Consider the following 20694-nt stretch of genomic DNA (forward strand, 5'->3'; position numbering starts at 1 on the left):
TCAGATGTGACTTCTATGAGGTCAGCATCCATGGTGAAGGGGGGCTTTGTGGTGACTGATTCTGCAGTTAGGGGCCCCCACCCTCCTATAAATTATCTCTCACCTGTGCTCTGTAAGTATGCCCAGGAAACTCACTGGTTTACGTGGTTCCTTCTCTGGAGCAACAGATGTTTATGCAAGACTCCCTGGTACAAGTTAATTTCAGATCAAAGACCTGACTTCAAACCCCAGTAAAACACACATGGACACAGCGACACGAACACACACATGGACATCACTCTCACACACATGGACATCACTCACACACACACATGGACACACATGCACATTACTCACACACACATGGACACACACAATGCACACCACACACACACACACACACACACACACCCCAAAAATGTTCTTTTCCTTATCAGAGGAGTTGACAGAAAAGAAAGATGTCAAAGTGTCAGCCACAGCCAGCTAGCAAAGGCTAAGGCTTCATTCAGCCATATCTATTGTCTAAGACAAGAAATGGATTGCCAGGACCCTTGCCATCCCCATCAGCTACACAAAAGCTCTGTTGTTGGGATATTTCATTTGTATTTTAATAAATAAAGTTTGCCTAAAGACCAGAGAGTAAAACAGTCGCCCTGGCCAGCCTTGCAGACCAGGTAGTGGAGACACACACCTTTAATCCCAGTGACCACACTAGTCTGTCACTGAAAACAGGCAGTAGTGGTGCACACCCTTAATCCCTGCTCTAGAGAGGAATATAAGACGGGAGGAGACAGCGCTCAGTCTCAGTCTCCTTCTATCCTGCCACTTCAGGTAAGAGCCAGTGGCTGGCTGGTTTGCTTTTCTGACCTGCAGGTTGCATCCCAGTATCTGTGGCTGAGTCTTTATTAATCATGCTATACTCTGTGATCTCTCACAGGTTCTCAAGAGCAGGGGAGCAGGAGCACAAGGTGAGGGCCAGCACTGTGTCCTTCCAACCAGCACAGGACACACAGCGGGCTCTTAATCACAAGGCATTAATGGAGATCATACTGGTGGGCTTGGGTCTCTGGCTCTTCTGTTGTTCTCTCAGATTCTACCATCATCATCGTACAGCTGAAAGCAACAGGTTTCTCTCTGAAGCCTAAATATACATTACCTAATTCATTACCTTTCGCGGACATCCGTGTTGTCCACGCCGCCCACACTTTGACCCAGGCAGCTCACAAATGCCAGTGTCTGTGTATCGCTCCGCTATTATTATGCAGGCATTCTCCATGCCCTGGCACAGATGGTGCCACCCGTAACCCCGGTAGGCATTACGTTCCTGTGTCCCATGCCGGAGAACAGACTCCTCGATTATTGGCCCAAGATCAAGGGAACACAGCATCTACACCAAGGTCCGCTCGGTTATGTCTGTTGAATTTGATTTCTGTGCGTTTACTTTGGGATGGGGGCTTGTGTGTGTGCAGGTGCACCTGTGTCCTGTACACGCACGAGTGCACATGCTCGTTTGGAGGCCAAAAGTCAACCTTAGGTGACATTCTCGGGAATGTCAACCCCTTCCTTAGAGACAGTCTTTCCCTGGACTGGAGCTGCCAGTTAGGCTAGGCCAGCTCTGTCAGGCCCGCCCACCCTCCTGTCTCCACTTCTCCATCTCTGGGACTCTATGTGAGCTCTGGGGCTCAGACTCAATTCTTCATGCTTGCATTACAAACACTGTATTGACTAATCCTAGCTCCCACTTTAAGTTTTTGACACTGGGTCTTGTGTAGCCCAGGCTTGTCTTGACTTAACTCACTAGGTAGCCAAGAATGACCTTGAATTCCTAATCCTCTGGCCTCCATCTTCTGAGTGAACACAGGGCTCTTGCTTGTAAAGCCCACAGGCTCCTGCCACCGTGGGCAACAACAAGGAATCCTGAGAAACAGAGGACACAAGTCTGTGATTCATCTGCTCCACTGCCCCTACGGGGCACCTGAGCAAGGTTTCTAATGCAGCACGGTGCCTGACATCAACGATGTCATGCCAAAGCAGCTGCCTTCTGCGGATCGCCACGGGACCTGCAGACCTGTGGTGGCCACCAGTGAACTTCAGTTTCGGCAAACTGTCTGATTCTGCAGCTTCTGGACCAGGGAGATCAACACTGCTTACAGAATGCCTGCCCCGGGGGTGCGGGTCCTGTGTTTGTTCTTAAGTGCCAGGACAAATGCAAGGCTGGTTTGGGGCCAACAACGGAAATGACCCTTACCCTGTTGCAGCCTGTGAGGTCACTAAGCACCCCAAGGACTGTCTCGTTGTGCCCATGGTCCAGACCTGGTCCCGGTCGCCCACATCCTGCTCCCGCACGCCTCGGTGATGTTTGTACACTCATTCCCTGCCGCCTCCGTGCCTACTAGTCTGGCATTCTGGTGGAGTGGCCTCTCCGCTCTCCCACTTTGTTCCTGAGTCTGAGCTCCAACTCCTCCACCCTGGCACACTGCTTGTTTCTTTCTGCACTCCTGGTAACCAGGCTCTTTGGCCAAGCCCCAAGACCTCCTCCTGTGATCCACAAAGCCCACAGCCTTGGGAAAACAGTTCACCACGGTAGGCTCTATGTCCACTCCCCACCCTGGACCCCTGCGAGCCATGGCCTGGATGTCACCTCTCAGACCCTGGCCACTGGCACACCTGTGGAATTCAACTGGTTCAGCCCCAGCCCCAGAAGTCTCTCTACCATGCTAGCACACAGTGCAGACAGAGGTAAAAGTTCTGTGAGTGAGCCAGGCCAGCTCACTAGATCGCTAGGACGCCTGCTGGCACAGCGTCTACCCTCTGGGCACAGAACATGTCCTCCCTAGCATGATGGCCAGCAATAATTCCAGATGCACAGACCCTGCCCCCACCAGGACTTTCTACTTCCTCAAGAACTCAACTGGGCCACTGGGCTGCCTGCTGGATCCCAAGCAGTTCCTGATCATCACAGGCCTGGGGAAACCTGTGAGGCCATAGGGGGATGGGGAACAGCATTAGATTCGTCACCCACAGCAGGCACGGGGACCCTTCAGATGTCATACAGCCCGGATATGGCAAGCCATTCACGGATTCTCTGCATCATAGAAGACTGAGCGCAGTGTCTCTGGGAGTCACTGAAAACCAGCTGTATAACTGCTCTGAGCCCCACACCTAGACCTGGGGATGAAGGAGTGAACAGGGGAGGCGTCTGCCTTTGTTGGGCTCACGGACTAACGGCGACGACAGAGAATTAAATTTCATGGACTTTTCAAACCATAGAGGAGAGGCTGGGGAGATGGGTCGGTGGGTAACGTGCTTGCTGGGCAAGCATGAAGACGTGAGTTGGGATCCCCAGCCCCAATGTGAAAACCAGGCACCGCTAACTCTCTGTAACCCCAGTTCTGAGCAGTGTGGGTGGAGACACACAGATTCTAGAAGCTCACTAGCCCAACAGTCTAGCCAAGTTGTGAGTTCCAGGTTCGGTGCAAAGACTCCATCTCAAAGAAATCAGGTGAGCAATAGATGAGGTCATTCAGGGTTGACCTCTCATCTACATACATGCACACACACACCATACACATGCAATCACACATTCAAAACTCAGACACATGCCCAGATACACATAAGCATAAAAACAAATGAACACACACATGCACAAACACACATCATACATAAGAACACACCCCCCATACAAATGCATTCACATATACTATAAACATGCACATACACAAACATGAGCTCACACACACATGCACGCGCACATACACACACACACACACACACACACACACACACGCCAAAAAAACAAGCAAGCAAACAAACAATGGCCAGAATTATTCTTCAAAACAACAGCAGGTATAAGGGGGGATTCTGGAAGTTGATTATGGTATAAAAAACCAGGGAGGGCTTCTGGGAGAAAGGTCATGTTTGGATGTCACCTAAAGGGTGAGTGGAGGGTCAGAGGAAATTCGTTGAGGAGTTCAAAAAGTGGAAAAACCTGTGAGGGCCTGCGACAGAAAGTGTGGGGTATGCTGGGTAAAATTGGAAGAAGTGCGGTGCTGGTCTGGCGTGGAGAGAGGAGAGAAGTGAGAGATGGGGCTGGAGAAGCTGGCGGCTGCCACAGCACCCACAGGTCCTCCAGGCCACAGGGGAGTTTTTCTGGATGTAAGAAACTGCTAGAGTCTTGATGCATTGACATTGTTGCTCTGGCCAAACGATCCTTGGTGAGCAGGGTAGGTGTGGCAGGGAGACAGGGTGGGTGTGCTGTAAAGAGCTCACAGTCCACCGTGTACCTGCTCCACTGCCTCCCACACCTGCCCCCTCCCCCATCCCAGGAGGGAAGCCTGGAGTCACACTCCAGAAACCCTTGTCTTCATGGCCCCCGCTCAGATTCTGCCAAAAAGGGGCCCTGGCATGCAAGGTGGCAAATGGTGGCAGGTGTGTCCACATGTAAGATTCACAGTGGCTTTGTGTCAGTTCCTGCACATCGCTGTACACATCTAGCAGTGACCTCAGGGACACTCGGGTCTCCCTGTCCAACTCTCCCTCCCTCCCAATTCCTGATTGTCAAGATGTCCTGAAAGTCCCTGGCCCACCTCTCATGAACCTAACCTTTCTCAAGGTCAGTGATGCCTTCCAGCCTCTCTGCCAAAGGCCTCCTGTTTGAGATGCCGGTTATTCTTATTAAACCCCAAGGTTTGGAGTCAATGGCAAAGATCACATTACTGAGCCAAGAGATTATGAATACCTGGTCTAGAAAGTAGTTTGTGCACACGAAGAGAAGATGACTTCAATGTCTATCTATGGCATTGCTGTCAACATGGGAAGTGAAGGAGGAGAGGGGTTAAGATGGACCACCAGACGTTTGGTGTAAAAGCTGAGTAGTCTCGGGCTGCAGAGGGAGCCAGATGGTTATGGTTAGGAGCGCTGGTTTGTAGAGGACCCACGACTGGGTCCTAGCACTTGGACGGCAGCTCACAACAGTCTGCAACTCCAGTTCTTGGTTAGGCACACACATATGTGTATGCAAAACGCTCATACATAAAATAAATGGGCCTAAAAACCATTAAAATCTAGACAGTCTTGTTAATGTGGCCTTGCATTGTCACAGTGTTGTTAGGAGCGTGTACCTTGGGCTGCCCGTCACCAGCTCCAGGCAGAAGAAGGCTCAAGTGTGAAGTGCATCCAAATGAAGAAAGCTGTGACCTCTGCAGGACACGGCATATTTACTGGATGGTCTGGGGACATGATAATGAGTTAATCATTTTTTTCCAACCCAGCCTATTCCGGAGCACAGGAAATTAGCTAAGTGCAACCCTGCCCAATCCCCCTGAAAAGAGCTCCCTTATCCACCTACTAGTGACTGGGTGGTGAAGGCAGAGAGAGCTAAGGGGCAGGGCTGAGTAGGAGGGGCTTAGTGGAGACTATCCAAAGTGTAGAGAACAAGAAGGAAACCCAGGGATGATCCACAGAGAAAGACAAGCCCAAAGAGCAGAGAAAAAAATTCAAGAGAAGGAACCATGCTGCCTGTCATGGGAGGAGGCAGAATCAGAGACGGAGCATCCTGGGGACACAGAAAGTGAAGTTATGGAAGCCAAGGGAAGCTGGGTATAAACAACACTCCCTTATATTAGAACTACTCCAGTCAATGGGAACAAAGACCTGACCAGAAGCAATCTAAAAGAGAGGGGCTTGTTGGAGATTTCAGAGCGCAGAGACTGTCCACCACACAGGGAAGGCTCGGCCAGGGAGCAGCAGAGAAAGAGGGATGCTGGGGTTTAGGTAGCTTTCTCTTTTACCAGTTATGATTAATTCCAGGCCCAACATGTGGGGTGATACCACCCCCGCTGCAGGTGAGTCTTCGCCACCCATCTCATTAATGCCCTACGTGTTTCTTAAGCCAATTAGGCTGACAATAGAAATTCACGCTAACACCAGGGAGAGCCCGGGGATGACAGAAGTCCAGGCCACTTAAGGGAACGAGGCAAATGGTGTTTTCTTGCCAGGCTTTCTGCCTAGTAGCCTCCTGGTCGGAGCAGGCTCTTCTTGCCCGCAGCAGAGGTGGCGGACTGGATTTTCTGGAATGATTTCTGATGTGAAGGCGAGCGGACCTCAGATGCAGTAAGGGAGAGGAGCTGTCAACCCCTGAAATGTGATGATGAGCTCCCCTCTTTGAGAAATCGGATTCATTAGATTGTGAGCTTGTTTTTAAAAATTATTTTTAAAGATATATTTATTTAACATGTATGAGTGTTTGGTTTGCATGTATGTATATGTGCCATCACATGTGGATCTGGTGTCTGCAGAGGTCAGAAGGCGTCAGAACCCCTGGAATGGAGTCACAGAATGTGAGCCTCCATGTGGGTGCTGGGAACTGAACTCTGGTCCTCTGGAAGAGCAGCCAGTGAGCCACCTCTTCAGCCCCAACTGAGATTGTTTAAGATGAAGTTCAGTACTGAATCCTCAGTGCTGCTCAGCACAGCAGAGGTAAACACAAGACATTTTCATTAATGGATAAGGTTTAAAAAGCAGACTTTGGAACATCAAGCGACTTTGCCCAGTGAACTCAGGGCAAATCTCATCCCTGTGTCCATTCGCTGGGAAATCCTTGGGGAGCATTGCTCAAATGTCCAGGAACGCCAGTCTGTAGCTGAACCTGTGCATCTTCAAAGTGGAGTGAACGGTGCCTGCTGTAAAGCATTGAGAGACCCAGCAAGGGTACCTGCCTCCGCACCTGTCTGCATTAGAGAGTACTCTAAGTGTAGTTGGGACAAAGACGACCCAAGGAAGGAGGAGTTTGCATGGCTCATGGTTTGAGGGATGAACCCTGGTGGCAGGAGCATGCAATGGCTATGGCTAATCACGATGCATTCATGGTCTAAAGCAGAGAGAGAGAATACCATGCATTTGCCCCGAAGCAGGGAGAGACGATTCCTAGTTCTCAGCTCACTCCCCCCTTTTACTCACTCCAGGACCCCCAGCCCTTGTGATGGTGCCACCCACATTCAGAGAGGGTCTTTCAACCCAATCTCAAAACTCCCTCACAAACATGTGCATTTGTTTCCAGTGTAAGTCCCAGCAAGCTGACAGCCAAGACTGGCCATCTCACTGCAGCGAAGTACTCTGAGGACGAGGCGTTCACTGCTGCCTTCTGCACCAACTCCTGAGCACAGCTGACCCCATCTTCCTTCCACAACACAGCCTGACTTGCCCGCACAGCTTTCCTCTCCATCTTCTGGCCCCAAAGCAACCAAAGGGTGCATTTGTTCATTTTCTCACGGCTGTGACAAATGCCTGAGAAGAAGCAACTTGAGGAGGAGATGCTTTGGGGGGCATACAGTTTGAGGGTACAGTCCATCATGGAGGGGAGGCACAGGATCAGGGGTGTGAGGCAGCTGGTCATGCGACATCCACAGCCAAAAAGCAGAGGTGGATGCTGGTGGCCTTCCCTTTCAGTTAAAGCTTTCCGGGAACAAATCACAGGTACTACAGGGGTCAGATTCCCACGATGACTCTAAGTCCGGTCAAGTTGGTGAAAAAATTAACCACCACAGCGGGCACCTCTGTGCTGGAAGCTTCTTTCCTCTTCCCAAATAGCAGAGGGAACAGACACACACAGTGAAGAGATGGGACAGCAGAGGGACAAGGCCCTATCCCAGATAGACACCTCAGCTGCAATGGGCGCTCTACAGGAGCAGAGATCAGGCGGTCGAGTCTGGGTCAGCCTCCACCTCTTGAGAACAAGGATGGTAATGACCTGGTGCTTATGCACCTCCTAAGTCTGTGCAGCTACAGGCGGGGAGGGACAGGCATTTCCTGAAACCGGTACTCAACACCTTACAGACAAAAAGGACAATACCAACACAGAGTGGACACACAAAGAACAACTGTCGGAGATGTGCTGAACACGGCCCCTCTGTCAATCACACCACTGCTGACAGCCATCCCGCCTGTTCCCACTGTCTGTGCCCGTTTATTAGACAGCCCCCATGTCCAGATTATCAGGAAGTCACAACTAACTAAAGTCGTCTTCTCGCTCCCTGGCACCAGGACTGAACTGGAAATATAAGCAGAAGATGTTGAGTTTGATTTGAGGGGCGTCTCTCAGCTGACAGACCCCTTTCGCCCTGTCCTCTGCAGCTGGCAACCATCTGTGACCAGGTGTCAATCTTGGTGGGAGGGCAGCGTGACGTGGGCACCTGTGATGCTGGTGGCATAATTACTGTCTAAAGTTACGTCTGGACTACTTCCCTACCTCCCTGTGACCAACGGAGAAATGAAACTTTAAAAAAAATATATAGGTAATGTTGTTCTGGCTCAAATACAGTTCTTAACTAATGGAATACATACAGCCTAGATTTCCATCTGCTTGCTTAATATGAGCAAAAATTATGATAGTATCAGAACTAAATACTGTTTGGTAATTACATATAAATTCTTATACTAAGTTAACTGTTGAAGTCAGACCTGGTGGCTCACCCCTATAACCTCAGCACTTAGAAGTCTGAGGCAGGAGGATTGATGCCAGTCTGGGCTACACAGTGAGCCGTGGACCACCCTGGACTACAAGACCCTGACTCAAAACAAAGCATCAACTCTTGAGTCAAATTCTAAAATAATAATAATAATAATAAAAAGCACCGGTTCTAAATGTAAGTGCTCTTGGTCACATGCTCTGAGACAGACACCTCTCACACTGCCTAGATAGGCCTGACAATTAACTCAGGGACCTTGGAAAGCCCAGAGTGGGGAAAGGTCTGGCTGCTCAGAGCATCTTCCTGAGTGGGCTTCGCAGGAGTAACATGCTTCCCGATGCAGCGACCTCTGTACACTCCCTCCAGCCGCAAGGTTGCCACTGCTACCTCATAACTGTCATTTTGCTACCGTTATGAACTGTAGCGTAAATATCTGAATTTTCCTATGGTCTTAGGTGACCCCTGTGAGCGGACCATCCGATCCCCACCCCCTGCCAAAGGGGTCGAGACCCACAGGTTGAGAACTGCTGCTTTAAGACCTTTTCCATAGTATTCCAGCACAGCAATGAAGAAAGCCCCTCCAGCCCTTCAGCATTTGTAATCGGAGACTGCGATTTCATTTCCTGGCCACCCAGACCCGAATAAACACGTAAAACCTATATTAATTACACATTGCTTGGCCAATGGCTTAGGCATATTCCTAGAGAGCTCTTACATATTAAATTAACCCATTTCTCTTATTTTATATTTCACCATGAGGTTCATGGTTTACTAGTAAGGTTCTGGCGTCTTTCCTCCTTCAGCAGCTACATAGTGTCTGCCTGACTCTGCCTTCTTTCTCCCTGCATTCAGTTTGGTTTTCCTGCCTACCTATATTTGCCCTGCCGTAGGCCAAAGCAGTTTCTTTATTAACCAATGGTAATAAAACATATTCACAGCATACAGAGGGGAATCCCGCGTCAAGCATTCCTCTGTCCAGCCAGGCCAGCAGAACCTCTTCATTCCTCATCTTCTGCAGGCAAAGAACCCCAGGGGTTTCAAGAACTCACAAACACTGGGATAGCCTGAGCATTTGTGAACATTATATAACCAGAAATGAACATTTGTGAACATTATATAACCAGAAATGATTAAAACAAAAGAAAGATTTACTTCCTCTACTTAGTATCATCGGCCCAGCCGTAAGCAGTTTAGCGCACTTACAATCCCACCCAGTGCTTGGGAGGTTGAGGCAGGAGCCCTGCATGAATCTGAGGCCAGTTAGGGCTCCAGAGATTTATCTGGATAGAAGTCTACAGATGTATGATTTTATTTATGTAGTTAGGAAGCGTATCTATGTAATATCATATACAGAGTATAACATAAGCACACTGTGTTAGGGTCAATATTTCATGGTTATCTCCTTTGCTCCGTGCAGACTAGTGAGTGTATAAACACACTGTAGAGAGTTATGGAAACATAAAAGATGATTTGTTAAGTCACCTCATAGCCACAAAGGCACTTGTACTGGCAGTCTATGGAGTGACTGGGTCCTTACAAATTAAATAGGATGTGTGCTCTTAGGCCACGTGCTGAGCATGCAGCTGGGAAACCCAGCCTTCTATTCTGGGACCCGAAATCTAGTGCCTTCAGCAAATAACATCATCAATATTTTAAAGTCATCTTTGGACTCTGGGAGGAGCAGTGGGTGTCCCCTCCCTTTTCAGAGCCTTCTAGACACCCTCCCTTTCTTCAGTGGGCCTGTGCATTAACCCTTCTCCAGCCAGTGAGAAGAAATAACTACACGCATGCCCCCAATGCCAAGGCTTTGACGCGAACACCAATGCAGAACATTTTTAACTTTTTTGAGGATTCTGCTTCATAAGCTACTTGCTTTTGGCACGGAGCTGTGTGGAACACTGGTAAAATCACCACAACGTGAGTATAAAGGGCACCTAGGGCTGGGGCACCAGGGTAGAGGGTGTACTACCTGCCTGGAGTGCCCTGGGCCCTCCGTCGCCTCCCCCAGGATCTCAAAGGAAAGGTGTATGCCCACCTGAAGGACTTCCCTCAACGCCTCACGGGTGGGGGCACACCCTGGGCAGACTTCAGTCTTTTAGGCCGTTAGAGATATTCACCTGCTCAATAACATATCTGGGATCCCGAAATAGCCACACACCGCCTCTCCTGAAGAGCAGGGAGACCCAGAGCATCTTGACAAGGCGGGAACCTTCTGTTCCCAACAGAAACACAATCCTCTAGGGAGAGCCAAGTTTCTGTAAGGGAAAAAAAAAGTCCTCCTAAAGCCACGCAGTTGGTGCCTGTGGTTCAGGGCTCAGGGTAGTTGGGGCTAAATGTCTCATGTCACCACCATCAACAGGGAGCAACTTGTCCTGTGTTAAAAGTCATAGGGCTAGGGAGATGGCTCAGTGGGCACAGAGTTTGCTACAGGGGCACAAGGACATGAATTCAGATTCTAATTGCCCTGGAGGCACATGGACACTCATCTGCAACTCCAGAGTGAGGAGTGTGAGGATCAATGACCAGTGAGCCTCGCTCAGAGAGTGATGCGGGATTCTTCTCTGTATGCTGTGAGTACCATCAGTTGATAAAGAAACTGGTTTAGACCTGTGATAGGGTAGAGTAGAGATAGAAGGGAAAAACTAAACTGAAGGCTGGAAGAAAGGAGGCAGAGTCAGGGAGATGCCATGAAGCCACTGCCTGAGATAGATATGTGGAACCTTGCCGGTAGGCCACGAGCCTCATGGTAAAATCTAAAACAATGAAAATGGGTTAAATTAAGATGTAAAAACCAGCCAAGAAGAAGTTAGAGCTAATAGGCCAAGCAGTGATTTAATTAATACAGTTTCTCTCCGGTTTATTTTGGGGTTGAGCAGCCGAGAACCAACAAGCAGCCTTGTACAACAAAACAGTGAGCTCCAAAATCAACGAGAGATCTCAATAAAATGGCGGGGGGGGGGGGGGGAGTGCGATGGAGGGAGAGCCTTGACATGGGCCTCGGACCTCAGTACTACACACCACACACGCACGTGCACACACACACGCTGACACACACACATGGGGGGGGGAGGGTAGACACAGGTACCATGTGTAGACACCCAGGAGAAAGAGGCAGATGCTGAAGTGGTACCCAGAGAGGCAGCAAAGGTAACAATGACTTCACCCACCGGTCTGTGAAAGAGCAAAGCTGGGGGTCTTTAATTGTAAGAGGGACACTCACTTGTGATTGGACTACAAACCGGAAGAGGTTCTGGGCTCATTTTGTGCATTACTGACTTCAGTATCAGCCAAGGCTCCCTCTGTAAGCACTGGGAGAGGGCACACTGGCTTCTGCTACTTGTCTGAACAGGCACCTCGTTTGTTTTCCAGTTCTAGGTTCACCAGGGCTTTCTAACCGTTGCCCACCCAAAGTCTTCATGTTGGCCTTGGCTTGATCCACTCGGTAAAGATGGTGAAGTTGACAACCATCACTTTTCACAGCTGAACTGACTTTGGCACACCTGTGTAACATCATACATGCTCAACAGGTTACTCAATGCAGGGCTAAGTGCTTGCTGCACATCCCATCCGCATATCTGAAGACTAAACCCTCTTGTCATACTTACCCATCTCTACCATCAGCCCCTGTGCTTTAAGAAATAAATAAATAAGACTTATTTACATTTATGTGTGTAAGTATTTTGCCGGATTGCGTATCTATGCATTTGTGTGCAGGTCTGGTGTCCAAGGAGGACAGAAGAGGGAGCTGGCTTCCCTGGAAGTAGGGGGTCACTGATGTTTATAAGCGTGCATGTGGGTGCTGGGGTGCTGTGGAACAATGGTTTCACCTTGTAAAGATTTGGTTCTTGTACTTGTTTAATAAAATGCTGATTGGCCAGTAACCAGGCAGGAAGTATAGGAGGCGGAGCAATGAGAACAGGAGAATTCTGGGAAGAAGAAAGATTCAGTTTGCAGTTGTGACCCAGCTGCAGAGAAAGCAAGATGAGAATGCCTCACTGATAAAGGTACCAAGTCACGTGGCTGACACAGACAAAAACAATGAACTAATTTAAGATGTAAGAATTAGTTAATAAAAGCCTGAGCTACTAGGCCAACTGGTTTACAATTAACGTCGATCTCTGTGTTTCTTTGGGGGTAATTGGCTGTGGGAACAGGCAGGACATAAACCTCCGGTCAACACTGGGTGCTGTTAAACCACCCAGTCATCTCTCTAACCATGAGATCCCATACTTTCCTCTCTCATTCCCCATCTCTATTGCGTCCCCAACACATACTCTCCTAGTGGCCAATGAAGAAACACCTGTGGGGCAGCTGGTGTGCACTCAGACCTCACACAAAGGAGGAAAGGGCACGGACTCCAGAGCACACCGTCTGGCTGAAAGTCTGTGGGGCTTTGACACGTCTCAGGCTCCACTAAGGATCCATCTTCCTCATCTGCACAATAATAGCATTAACACCTTACAGGGTCACAGCAAGCATTAATGAGTTTATCCTTGAGAAGCCCTTAGGATAGAACCTGCTGCTCTAATCCTAAATGCAGCCTGGCCATTACTTATTGCTATAGCTTTGCTCTCAAGGGTCCTATGGTGGCATCGGACGATCACCACTGATCCCCACAGGCAAGAGTTTGAGACAGAAGTGGCGAGAGACTCAAGTTTAAGATGGGATATGCAGGAAATGTCACCCTAAGAACTATTAAAGGAAGAAGGCAAAGAGAAAACAGAACAAAAACACGGGGGGAAAGTGTCCCGTGGCAGGGAAAACAGGGAGAGGGGACACAGCAAAAGAAAAAAAGTAAAGAAAAACAGAACCGTCAGCATGAAGGGCAAGAGAAAAGAAAGCAGAAGGAAGCAAGGGTAACCATGGCGATTAAAGGGGGCCTTGGGTGTGATGGCCCACACCTTTAATCCCATCACTGGGGAAGCAGGGGCAGGCCACCTCTGAGTGTTCAAGTTCTAGGCCAGCTTTGTCTATATAGGTAGGGAGCTCTGGGCCAGCCAAGGCTACACAGCGCAACCCTGTCTCAAAGAACAACACATTCACAGAACTAAAGCATAAAAATCAATTGGGCAAGAAGCCCCTTCACATCCTGAGCTGCATCAGAAGTGCTCACTCTTCAGAAAAGCTTGACTGTAGAATTAGTTTGGATCTAAAGAGCGGGAAGCCAAGGAGGGGGAGATGTTGCCGGAGAAGGCTGAGGGGCACGGCCCAGAGTCTTCTCAGAGAGAATGAGTTTACGAGCTCACTTCAGTCCTTCCTCTTGATCCCCAAGGCTCCTGTACCCTTCCTCCCATTTCAGCTTCAGCTAAAAGCTGGCCCGCCTTAGTCCTAGAGTTCCTCCGTCCAGATGTTGGCCTTGTGACTCCTTGCTCTACCAGCAAGGCCAAGATGCAGCAGGGTCCCAGACTTATTCATTCCCCTAATGCTCTCTCTAGTCATCATTTTAAAGGGGGAAACTGACTCAGGAATATGTTTGTGGAGAACCGCGAACTTTCAAAAATCTGTTTTTTTTTTTTTAAAAAAAATGCTTCATCTCAATCTCCCGAGCCCCTCCCCCGAGCCTCCCTCCCTCCCCCCTCCTAGCCTAGCTGGCTAAGAACTGGAAGGAAGCAGCGATGCTCTACTGAAGGAATAATGCTCTTTGGAGCTCTAACTTGCCTCGGAATCACAGAGATCAACCACATAGAAACGAGAGAGGGTGGGTCGGGGCTTAAAATAAAAACCCGCATTTTAAAAATCACTTTCACTGTTATCCTTAATTAATTGCCTGCTGTAAAACGCGCCCTGTCGTCCGCTGTAAAACGCGCCCTGTCGTCCTACTCGAGGAACCCGGGAGGGTGCTGGAGAGGAACTCATCCCCGCGGCTCCGCCCAGGACTCCGACTCCTCAGCCGCGCGCCAGGCTGGGAGGAGGCTCGGCGGCACGTGACCCGCTCCAGCCGCCGTGGCCGGCGACCCAGTTCCGTCCCCGGAACCCAAGCGCTGCTGTCCTGGCCTTGCTGCGCTCCAATGCGCGTGCATTTGGGGCCCAGATCCCTTCTGGGTTCAAGTGCCACCGGCGATCTCGAATGTCCCCCCAAGGGAACGTGACTGTCCCATTCCGTGCAGGAGCAACCCGGGGTCTCCACGTCCGCGGGGATGGGATTCAAATTCGTATTTATCCTGAGCTACGGGGTCACTGGCACCTGAGGACGCCTGTCCTCTCGGGCGTGTGGACTGAGCTCCCGAGGCCGCGGGGCGCGCGCACGGCATCCCTGCGCGCTGATGTGGCAGCCGCCGCAGGTCGCATCACGTTGCCGGCCCTGTGCTGGTACCCGCTGGAGACGGGATTAAGGAGGGAGGCCGCGGAGGTGCCAGTAGTAAACGTGGGCTTGTCACACTCTCAGCGTGGCTTATCGCACTTCGGGGGTGGGGGTGGGAAGCACCACGACGTCTCACAAGCTGGGGCAGGCAGGACCCCGACTGCGTGGCTCTCCCTCAGCAGTCCTTACGTGCCACCCGCTTCGTGCCACCCCTCCCCCAGTCTACGCTCCCCCGGGAGCACCCGAGGCCCCAAACGTCATCTGCCGTTGTGATGAGTGGCACCGCAATTCCGGCTGCTGCGGGAAGTTTAGGTAGTCCGGGGACACCGTGTCGCCAAAGCTACTTAGAATGCGACATTTGGAACAAGTGACTACATTTTCAGTGATCCTAATTCCTTCCAGAGATTGGACTGCAAGTCCTCCTATTTTCAGGGTAGCCCTCCAGCCAGCGCCACGGGGTGTCTTTCTACTCTACCCTACCCTCCCTCCACGCCCGACCAGTGAGCAGTGAGCAAAGCCTCGGAATTTTCCTTCCCTGCTGAAGTTTAGCCACCGGGAATTTGCGTCCTTTCTCTGGCTCAAACCAACAGCAATCGGTGGGAAAGCAAAAGGCCACGTTCACGGTTCTGCACCGAGATGCCGGCTGAGCCGGGGTAGCCGCGCGTCCCGCCCCGCCCCCGCGCCCTGCAGCGCCACGGGGGAAGACGAACCGCTCGGCCCGGGTGGCCGCTTCCTCCTGGTGGCCCCGATCAGGTGTCCCCGCCCCCTCCCGGCCCCTCCTCCCCGCCCCCCTCCGGGCTGGACCGCGGATGGTACGTTCCGCACGTGAGCTGGGTGCTGGTCTGGCCGGCGACGCGCGTGCCCTGTGGCCAAACACTGCCCGGAGTGAGAGCTAACTACCAGCGCAGTGCGTGTGTGTGCGCGCGGGTGTGTGCGCGCGGGTGTGCGAGAGGGTGAGCGAGCGAGCACGGGGCGGAGGGGCGGCCAACTGCTTCACACTTTCAACACTGCACCGAAGAGGGAGAGCGAGACAGCCTGGAGACGCACACATCCCCCCAAGATCTCCCCAGGCGAACGTCCCACAGATTACAGGACAGAACCCTCCAAATCGAAACGGAGGAAACGGACAGCCATTGAACATGGACGAAGGAATCCCTCATTTGCAAGAGAGACAGTTACTGGAACATAGGGATTTTATAGGGTAAGGTGTACGCACCGTTGCGAATATCTAGATGTCTAGGAGTCGGTTTGCCTTTTTTTATCCTGCACGAAGTGATATGGAACGGGCGAGGGCAGAGCCCCTCCCGGAATGGGGGCCTGATGCTGATTTCTGTTTTTGCAGACTGGATTACGCCTCTTTGTATATGTGTAAACCCAAAAGGAGCTTGAAGCGAGATGACACCAAGGTAAGCTTTAAGTTTCCAATAACCTGCCTGGATAGTTAATTAGGGCCATTGATTTTGCAGGGAAACTCTGCCTGCAAATATATTCCAGCCTCGGGCTTCCCTAACTGTGAATTTTAAGTGGCTTGCTGGATACTCGGGGGGGGGGGGGGATAGTCAACACCGCACCTGAATTTAAATTGGATTTTAGAAGTCTAGAGGAGAGAGAGTTCCTGGGCATTAGTTCATTACATAGTGTGTTTGGGGGTTGGGGTGGGAGGGTTCTTCTATCCAGTAAGTGAATGAGTGAATGTTTAGCTGATGGTTGTCTCTTTTCCCCGGCTCGTATCTGAAGGATACCTACAAATTACCGCACAGATTAATAGAAAAAAAGAGAAGAGACCGAATTAATGAATGCATTGCTCAGCTGAAAGATTTACTGCCTGAACATCTGAAATTGACAGTAAGATCTTAGCACTTTTTCATTCTCTGATGGTTCCAGGGTGTGCTGGCCTCATATAAACTCCCGGAGATAGGGTAATACATGTAAATATTAGGAGGCCTGACTTCCAACTTGTGCTGTGATGGAGAGTTTCCCAGGGGCTCCGGGCTGAAGGCAACGAGATCATTGATGACCTGCCTTGTGGGGAGCTGAGCAGCGCTTCCTTCCCAGTAGTGTTTTTTTTTTTTCACCCTAAGTTGCTGGGCTGCCCTGGGGAGCCGATCAAGGAAAATCCCTGTGTTTTAAAGTAACCCCTGCCCACTTCTTTTTGCACCACTGCAGACACTGGGGCATCTGGAGAAAGCAGTAGTTTTGGAATTAACTTTGAAGCACTTAAAAGCGTTAACAGCCTTAACGGAGCAGCAGCATCAGAAGATAATTGCTTTACAGAATGGTAAGTGGGTCTGAGGAAGCCTGCCCTGATAAACCGGTAGCGTTGGGGCGCAGTGCTAGAACTCCCCGCCGCGTTCTGCTCTAGGTGAACATCGCCTCTGGTTTCCCTTTGCTGCCAAGTATCCCAGACGCTTTCTGCAGAGCTGGAGGAGCCCCGTTTTTATTTAAAGTGGCGGCTGCGCCTCTCTAGTTGGGTTTTTCAGTCGGGAGGAGAGCGCCTCACCCCGCCACCCCCTCCTCTCGGCAGTCTGCGGATTATATCGCTGGAATGCCCAGGAAAAGCCGAGCTCACTGTAGGCAGCGCAGGGCCCACGTGATGAGCAGATGTCTTAATGCCGCGGTTTTTCTTCTCGCCTCCCTCCCCCCCGTGCACCCTAGGGGAGCGCTCTCTGAAATCGCCGGTCCAGGCCGACTTGGATGCGTTCCACTCGGGGTTTCAAACCTGCGCCAAAGAAGTCTTGCAATACCTCGCGCGCTTTGAGAGCTGGACACCCAGGGAGCCGCGCTGCGCACAGCTCGTCAGCCACCTGCACGCCGTGGCCACCCAGCTCCTGACGCCACAGGTGCCCCCGGGCAGGGTCCCCGGCCGCGCGCCTTGCAGTACTGGGGCCGCGGCCGCCCCCGGCCCTGATCGCGCCGCCCGCTGCGTGCCGGTCATCCAGCGGACTCAGCCCGGCACCGAGCCTGAGCACGACACGGACACCGACAGCGGCTACGGAGGCGAGGCGGAGCAGGGCCGCGCCGCCGTCAAGCAGGAGCCACCCGGGGACCCGTCGCCAGCGCCCAAGAGGCCGAAACTGGAGGCGCGCAGCGCGCTCCTGGGCCCGGAGCCCGCGCTGCTCGGCTCGCTCGTGGCGCTGGGCGGGGGGGCGCCCTTCGCGCAGCCCGCCGCCGCGCCCTTCTGCCTGCCCTTCTACCTGCTGTCGCCGTCCGCCGCCGCCTACGTGCAGCCCTGGCTGGACAAGAGCGGCCTGGACAAGTATCTGTACCCCGCGGCGGCCGCGCCCTTCCCGCTGCTGTATCCTGGCATCCCCGCAGCGGCCGCAGCCGCTGCCGCCGCCTTCCCCTGCCTGTCGTCCGTGCTGTCGCCGCCTCCGGAGAAGGCAGGCGCGGCCGCCGGTGCCCCCCTCCTGGCGCACGAGGTGGCACCCCCGGGGCCGATGCGCCCCCAGCACGCGCACAGCCGCACCCACCTGCCGCGCGCTGGGAACCCGGAGTGCTCTCAGGAAGATGCCTCGCTGCCTGCCAAGGATGCCCCCTGAGCCCCGCAGCCCTTCTTGAACGGGGGCAGGGGGCTCCCGAGGAGTCGCCAGGTTTCCAAGTTCAAAGGCCCCTTACGCGTGCCAGGGAGGAAGAGTAAGAGATGCTCGACAGGCTTAGGACAAAAACAGGTGTTTTGTGTACGTTTGGAGTTCCTGTTTTGCCCGTTTCTCACCCTTTTGCCACTCCACCCTCTACCCGATCACACCCACCCCACCCTTCGCCCCCGCTGTTACAGATCCTCCGTGAGAATTACTGGTCATGTTCTGTTACCCCCCCTCCCAAAAAAAAAAAATAGTCCGCTCCCCGTTCCCTTTCCAGACAGAGTCTCTGGTTCTGGGAGTCTGTTGGGTGGGAGAGCCACGTGGAAGAGAGAGTGCCTGGTCCTAGGGTCCTTTGATTCTGGGGCCTGGAGCAGCAGGTGTGTCCCCCAGCTGTCCCTTGAGGAGGCACTCCATTAACCGAGGGTCCCTGAGAGTTAAATTTATGTGTCAGTATTGTAGTGTTTGGTTTTTTGAGAGGTACTTGTTTTTTTCAAAAAGGTGAGGATGCTCTTGCCCTGTTGTGGGGCTGTTGGAGTGATGTCTGGGTACCTTGCACTTGTTTGGAAAGACTGGGCTTTGGGCCATCTTAGGCACTGTGTCAGGGTGGGAGCTGGGGGTGGGCGGGAGGTTGGAGCCCTTGGCGCCTCTGCTCGCACTTTATTGACAAATTGACCTCAAACCCTTTGCCTCACTTTAATTTCTCAATTCCTGTGCTTATGTCATAGGTCATACATTTGTGTTTCTGATGCATGTCCCCGTACCGCTCCCACCCCCCACTGCGGGTTACTTTACCCATCATGTTCCCAAATTTTTGTAACGTTACTATTTTTATTTTTTTAATTTTTCAAAGTGCACTGGGCTGGCAAAAAAAAAAAAAAAAAAAAGCCCAAACCGATTGATTGGTCCTCAAATTCTTAGATGGCAGAAGTGGAGGGAAGGGTCAGTGCTCCCCTGTGATTGGAAGTGCTCTGAAGATGTATGGGGAGCCCTGTTGGGCCTGCTCTCTCTCTCTCTCTCTCTGCTCGTATTTTTCTGGAGACCAAACCAGCTACCAGATGATCAGAAAGAAAGCTCGTTAAATAAGGCATACACCAAGACCTTGTCTAGATATTTTTAGTTTGTTACCAAGGTAGCACTGAGAACTGTCACTTGAATGTTACGTAAGGGGTGAGACAGTAGTGTGGAGTGAGGAAATTATCTGGGTCTACTAGTGTGTTCGGGTCCGTTTGCTGCTGCTGTTGCTGCTGTTTGCCTCAAACGCTGTGTTTAAGCAACGTTAAACTCTTAGCCTACCAAGGCGGCTGTATGTACATAGCTATTAATACACCCAATTAATGATGTCTGACATGCTATTTTTGTAGGGGAGAAAGATATGTGCTAATGGTATTTTGAGTTAAAATATCTTTTGGGAGGACTTGGTGAAGTGTTTGCACTTTGGTTACTATGCTTATAATGCTTGGTGCAAGCTTACGCTGTCTTAAATTATTAAACAAATAAATACTGTCTGCAAGAAACCAGCCGGTTTAAACAAGTTTAATATGTAAAGTAAGCTAGAATCTATCTTTATATTCTAGTATTTTCAGCACTCCCTGAATTCTATTATCTAAATATTGCCACACTATTTTGTGATTTAAAGCTTATTACTAAGGAATAAAGACTTTATATATGATATGAGGCTGTCTAATAATTAAACAACATCGAATAACCCCACTAGTTCCCAGAGACTTCTGAGTATCGGGACAAGAGCTCATCAAACCAGGTCCCCTGACACGGTTTGTCTGTTTGGTTTTGGTTTTTTGTCATTGGTCTCCAGGGAGACTTCAGGGTCTGGCCTTGTGTCCCAGCTTGTCTTCAGTATATCAAAACTACAAAAGGAATAGTCTAGCAATCACCAGTGGTTTGTTTACCTTAGCCCCAGTTAGCTAATGTTTTTATGATTTATCAGGTTTTGGTCCTGACCTCAGATACCTTCTGCTGTGTGGTCAGGTCCTAAACACAGAACAAAGGGGAGGGGATGCTTCGATGGTGCGCATATTTTGCCTTCTTAACTTTTACAAAGTAATCCTAGTAGGAGATTTTGCCTTGGAGCTCAGGAAATGATTTCTAGACTTTTCTCAAGTGTGTGATCAGAACTGTGATTTGAGACAAATGAGCTGAAAGACTGTCCATTTTCTTTCCAGTGGTGCTGTTGAACCCCTTGATTGATGGTGTAGAAGTGATAGTTTGTAAGACGTAGGGGAAGTGCTCCCTCTGCTGACTGTGACAAGCAGACTGGGCACAGTGGACCTAAGCCACAGCCTCAGACAGCTGCTAGCTCAGTCCCCTGAGTTTTGTACAGAAAGTCAGAGGAGGCACACAGGCACTGAAG

The 20694-nt window shown here is 51.0% G+C and overlaps 2 protein-coding genes across 2 annotated transcripts in view; one reads left to right on the plus strand and one right to left on the minus strand.

Moving 5' to 3' along the window:
- The window catches only part of Sspn (sarcospan), a 115305-nt gene extending 96955 nt beyond the window's left edge, over window positions 1-18350 (minus strand). The window contains exon 1 of the mRNA XM_087903961.1: window positions 18216-18350. The gene's annotated coding sequence lies outside the window, so the exon portion shown is untranslated. The remainder of the gene's footprint in view (window positions 1-18215) is intronic.
- Window positions 15573-19995, plus strand: Bhlhe41 (basic helix-loop-helix family member e41). Its single transcript, XM_087903960.1, has 5 exons — window positions 15573-15946; window positions 16088-16151; window positions 16483-16590; window positions 16912-17023; window positions 17401-19995. The coding sequence occupies exons 1-5, from the start codon at window positions 15885-15887 to the stop codon at window positions 18282-18284; spliced, it is 1230 nt and encodes a 409-aa protein (XP_087760086.1). The 5' UTR covers window positions 15573-15884; the 3' UTR covers window positions 18285-19995.
- The last annotated feature ends 699 nt before the right edge of the window (window positions 19996-20694 follow it).

The sequence above is a fragment of the Myodes glareolus genome, chromosome 3, assembly GCF_982192425.1.
Source record: "Myodes glareolus chromosome 3, mMyoGla1.1, whole genome shotgun sequence".
NCBI classification, from domain to species: Eukaryota; Metazoa; Chordata; class Mammalia; order Rodentia; family Cricetidae; genus Myodes; species Myodes glareolus.

Excerpts from the sequence above, each read along its gene's own strand:
- Bhlhe41 (XM_087903960.1), top strand. The coding sequence starts at position 15,885 with ATGGACGAAGGAATCCCTCATTTGCAAGAGAGACAGTTACTGGAACAT. Across the intron at positions 15,947-16,087 it reads GAACATAGGGATTTTATAGG|ACTGGATTACGCCTCTTTGT; the intron begins GTAAGGTGTACG and ends CTGTTTTTGCAG. Across the intron at positions 16,152-16,482 it reads TGAAGCGAGATGACACCAAG|GATACCTACAAATTACCGCA; the intron begins GTAAGCTTTAAG and ends TCGTATCTGAAG.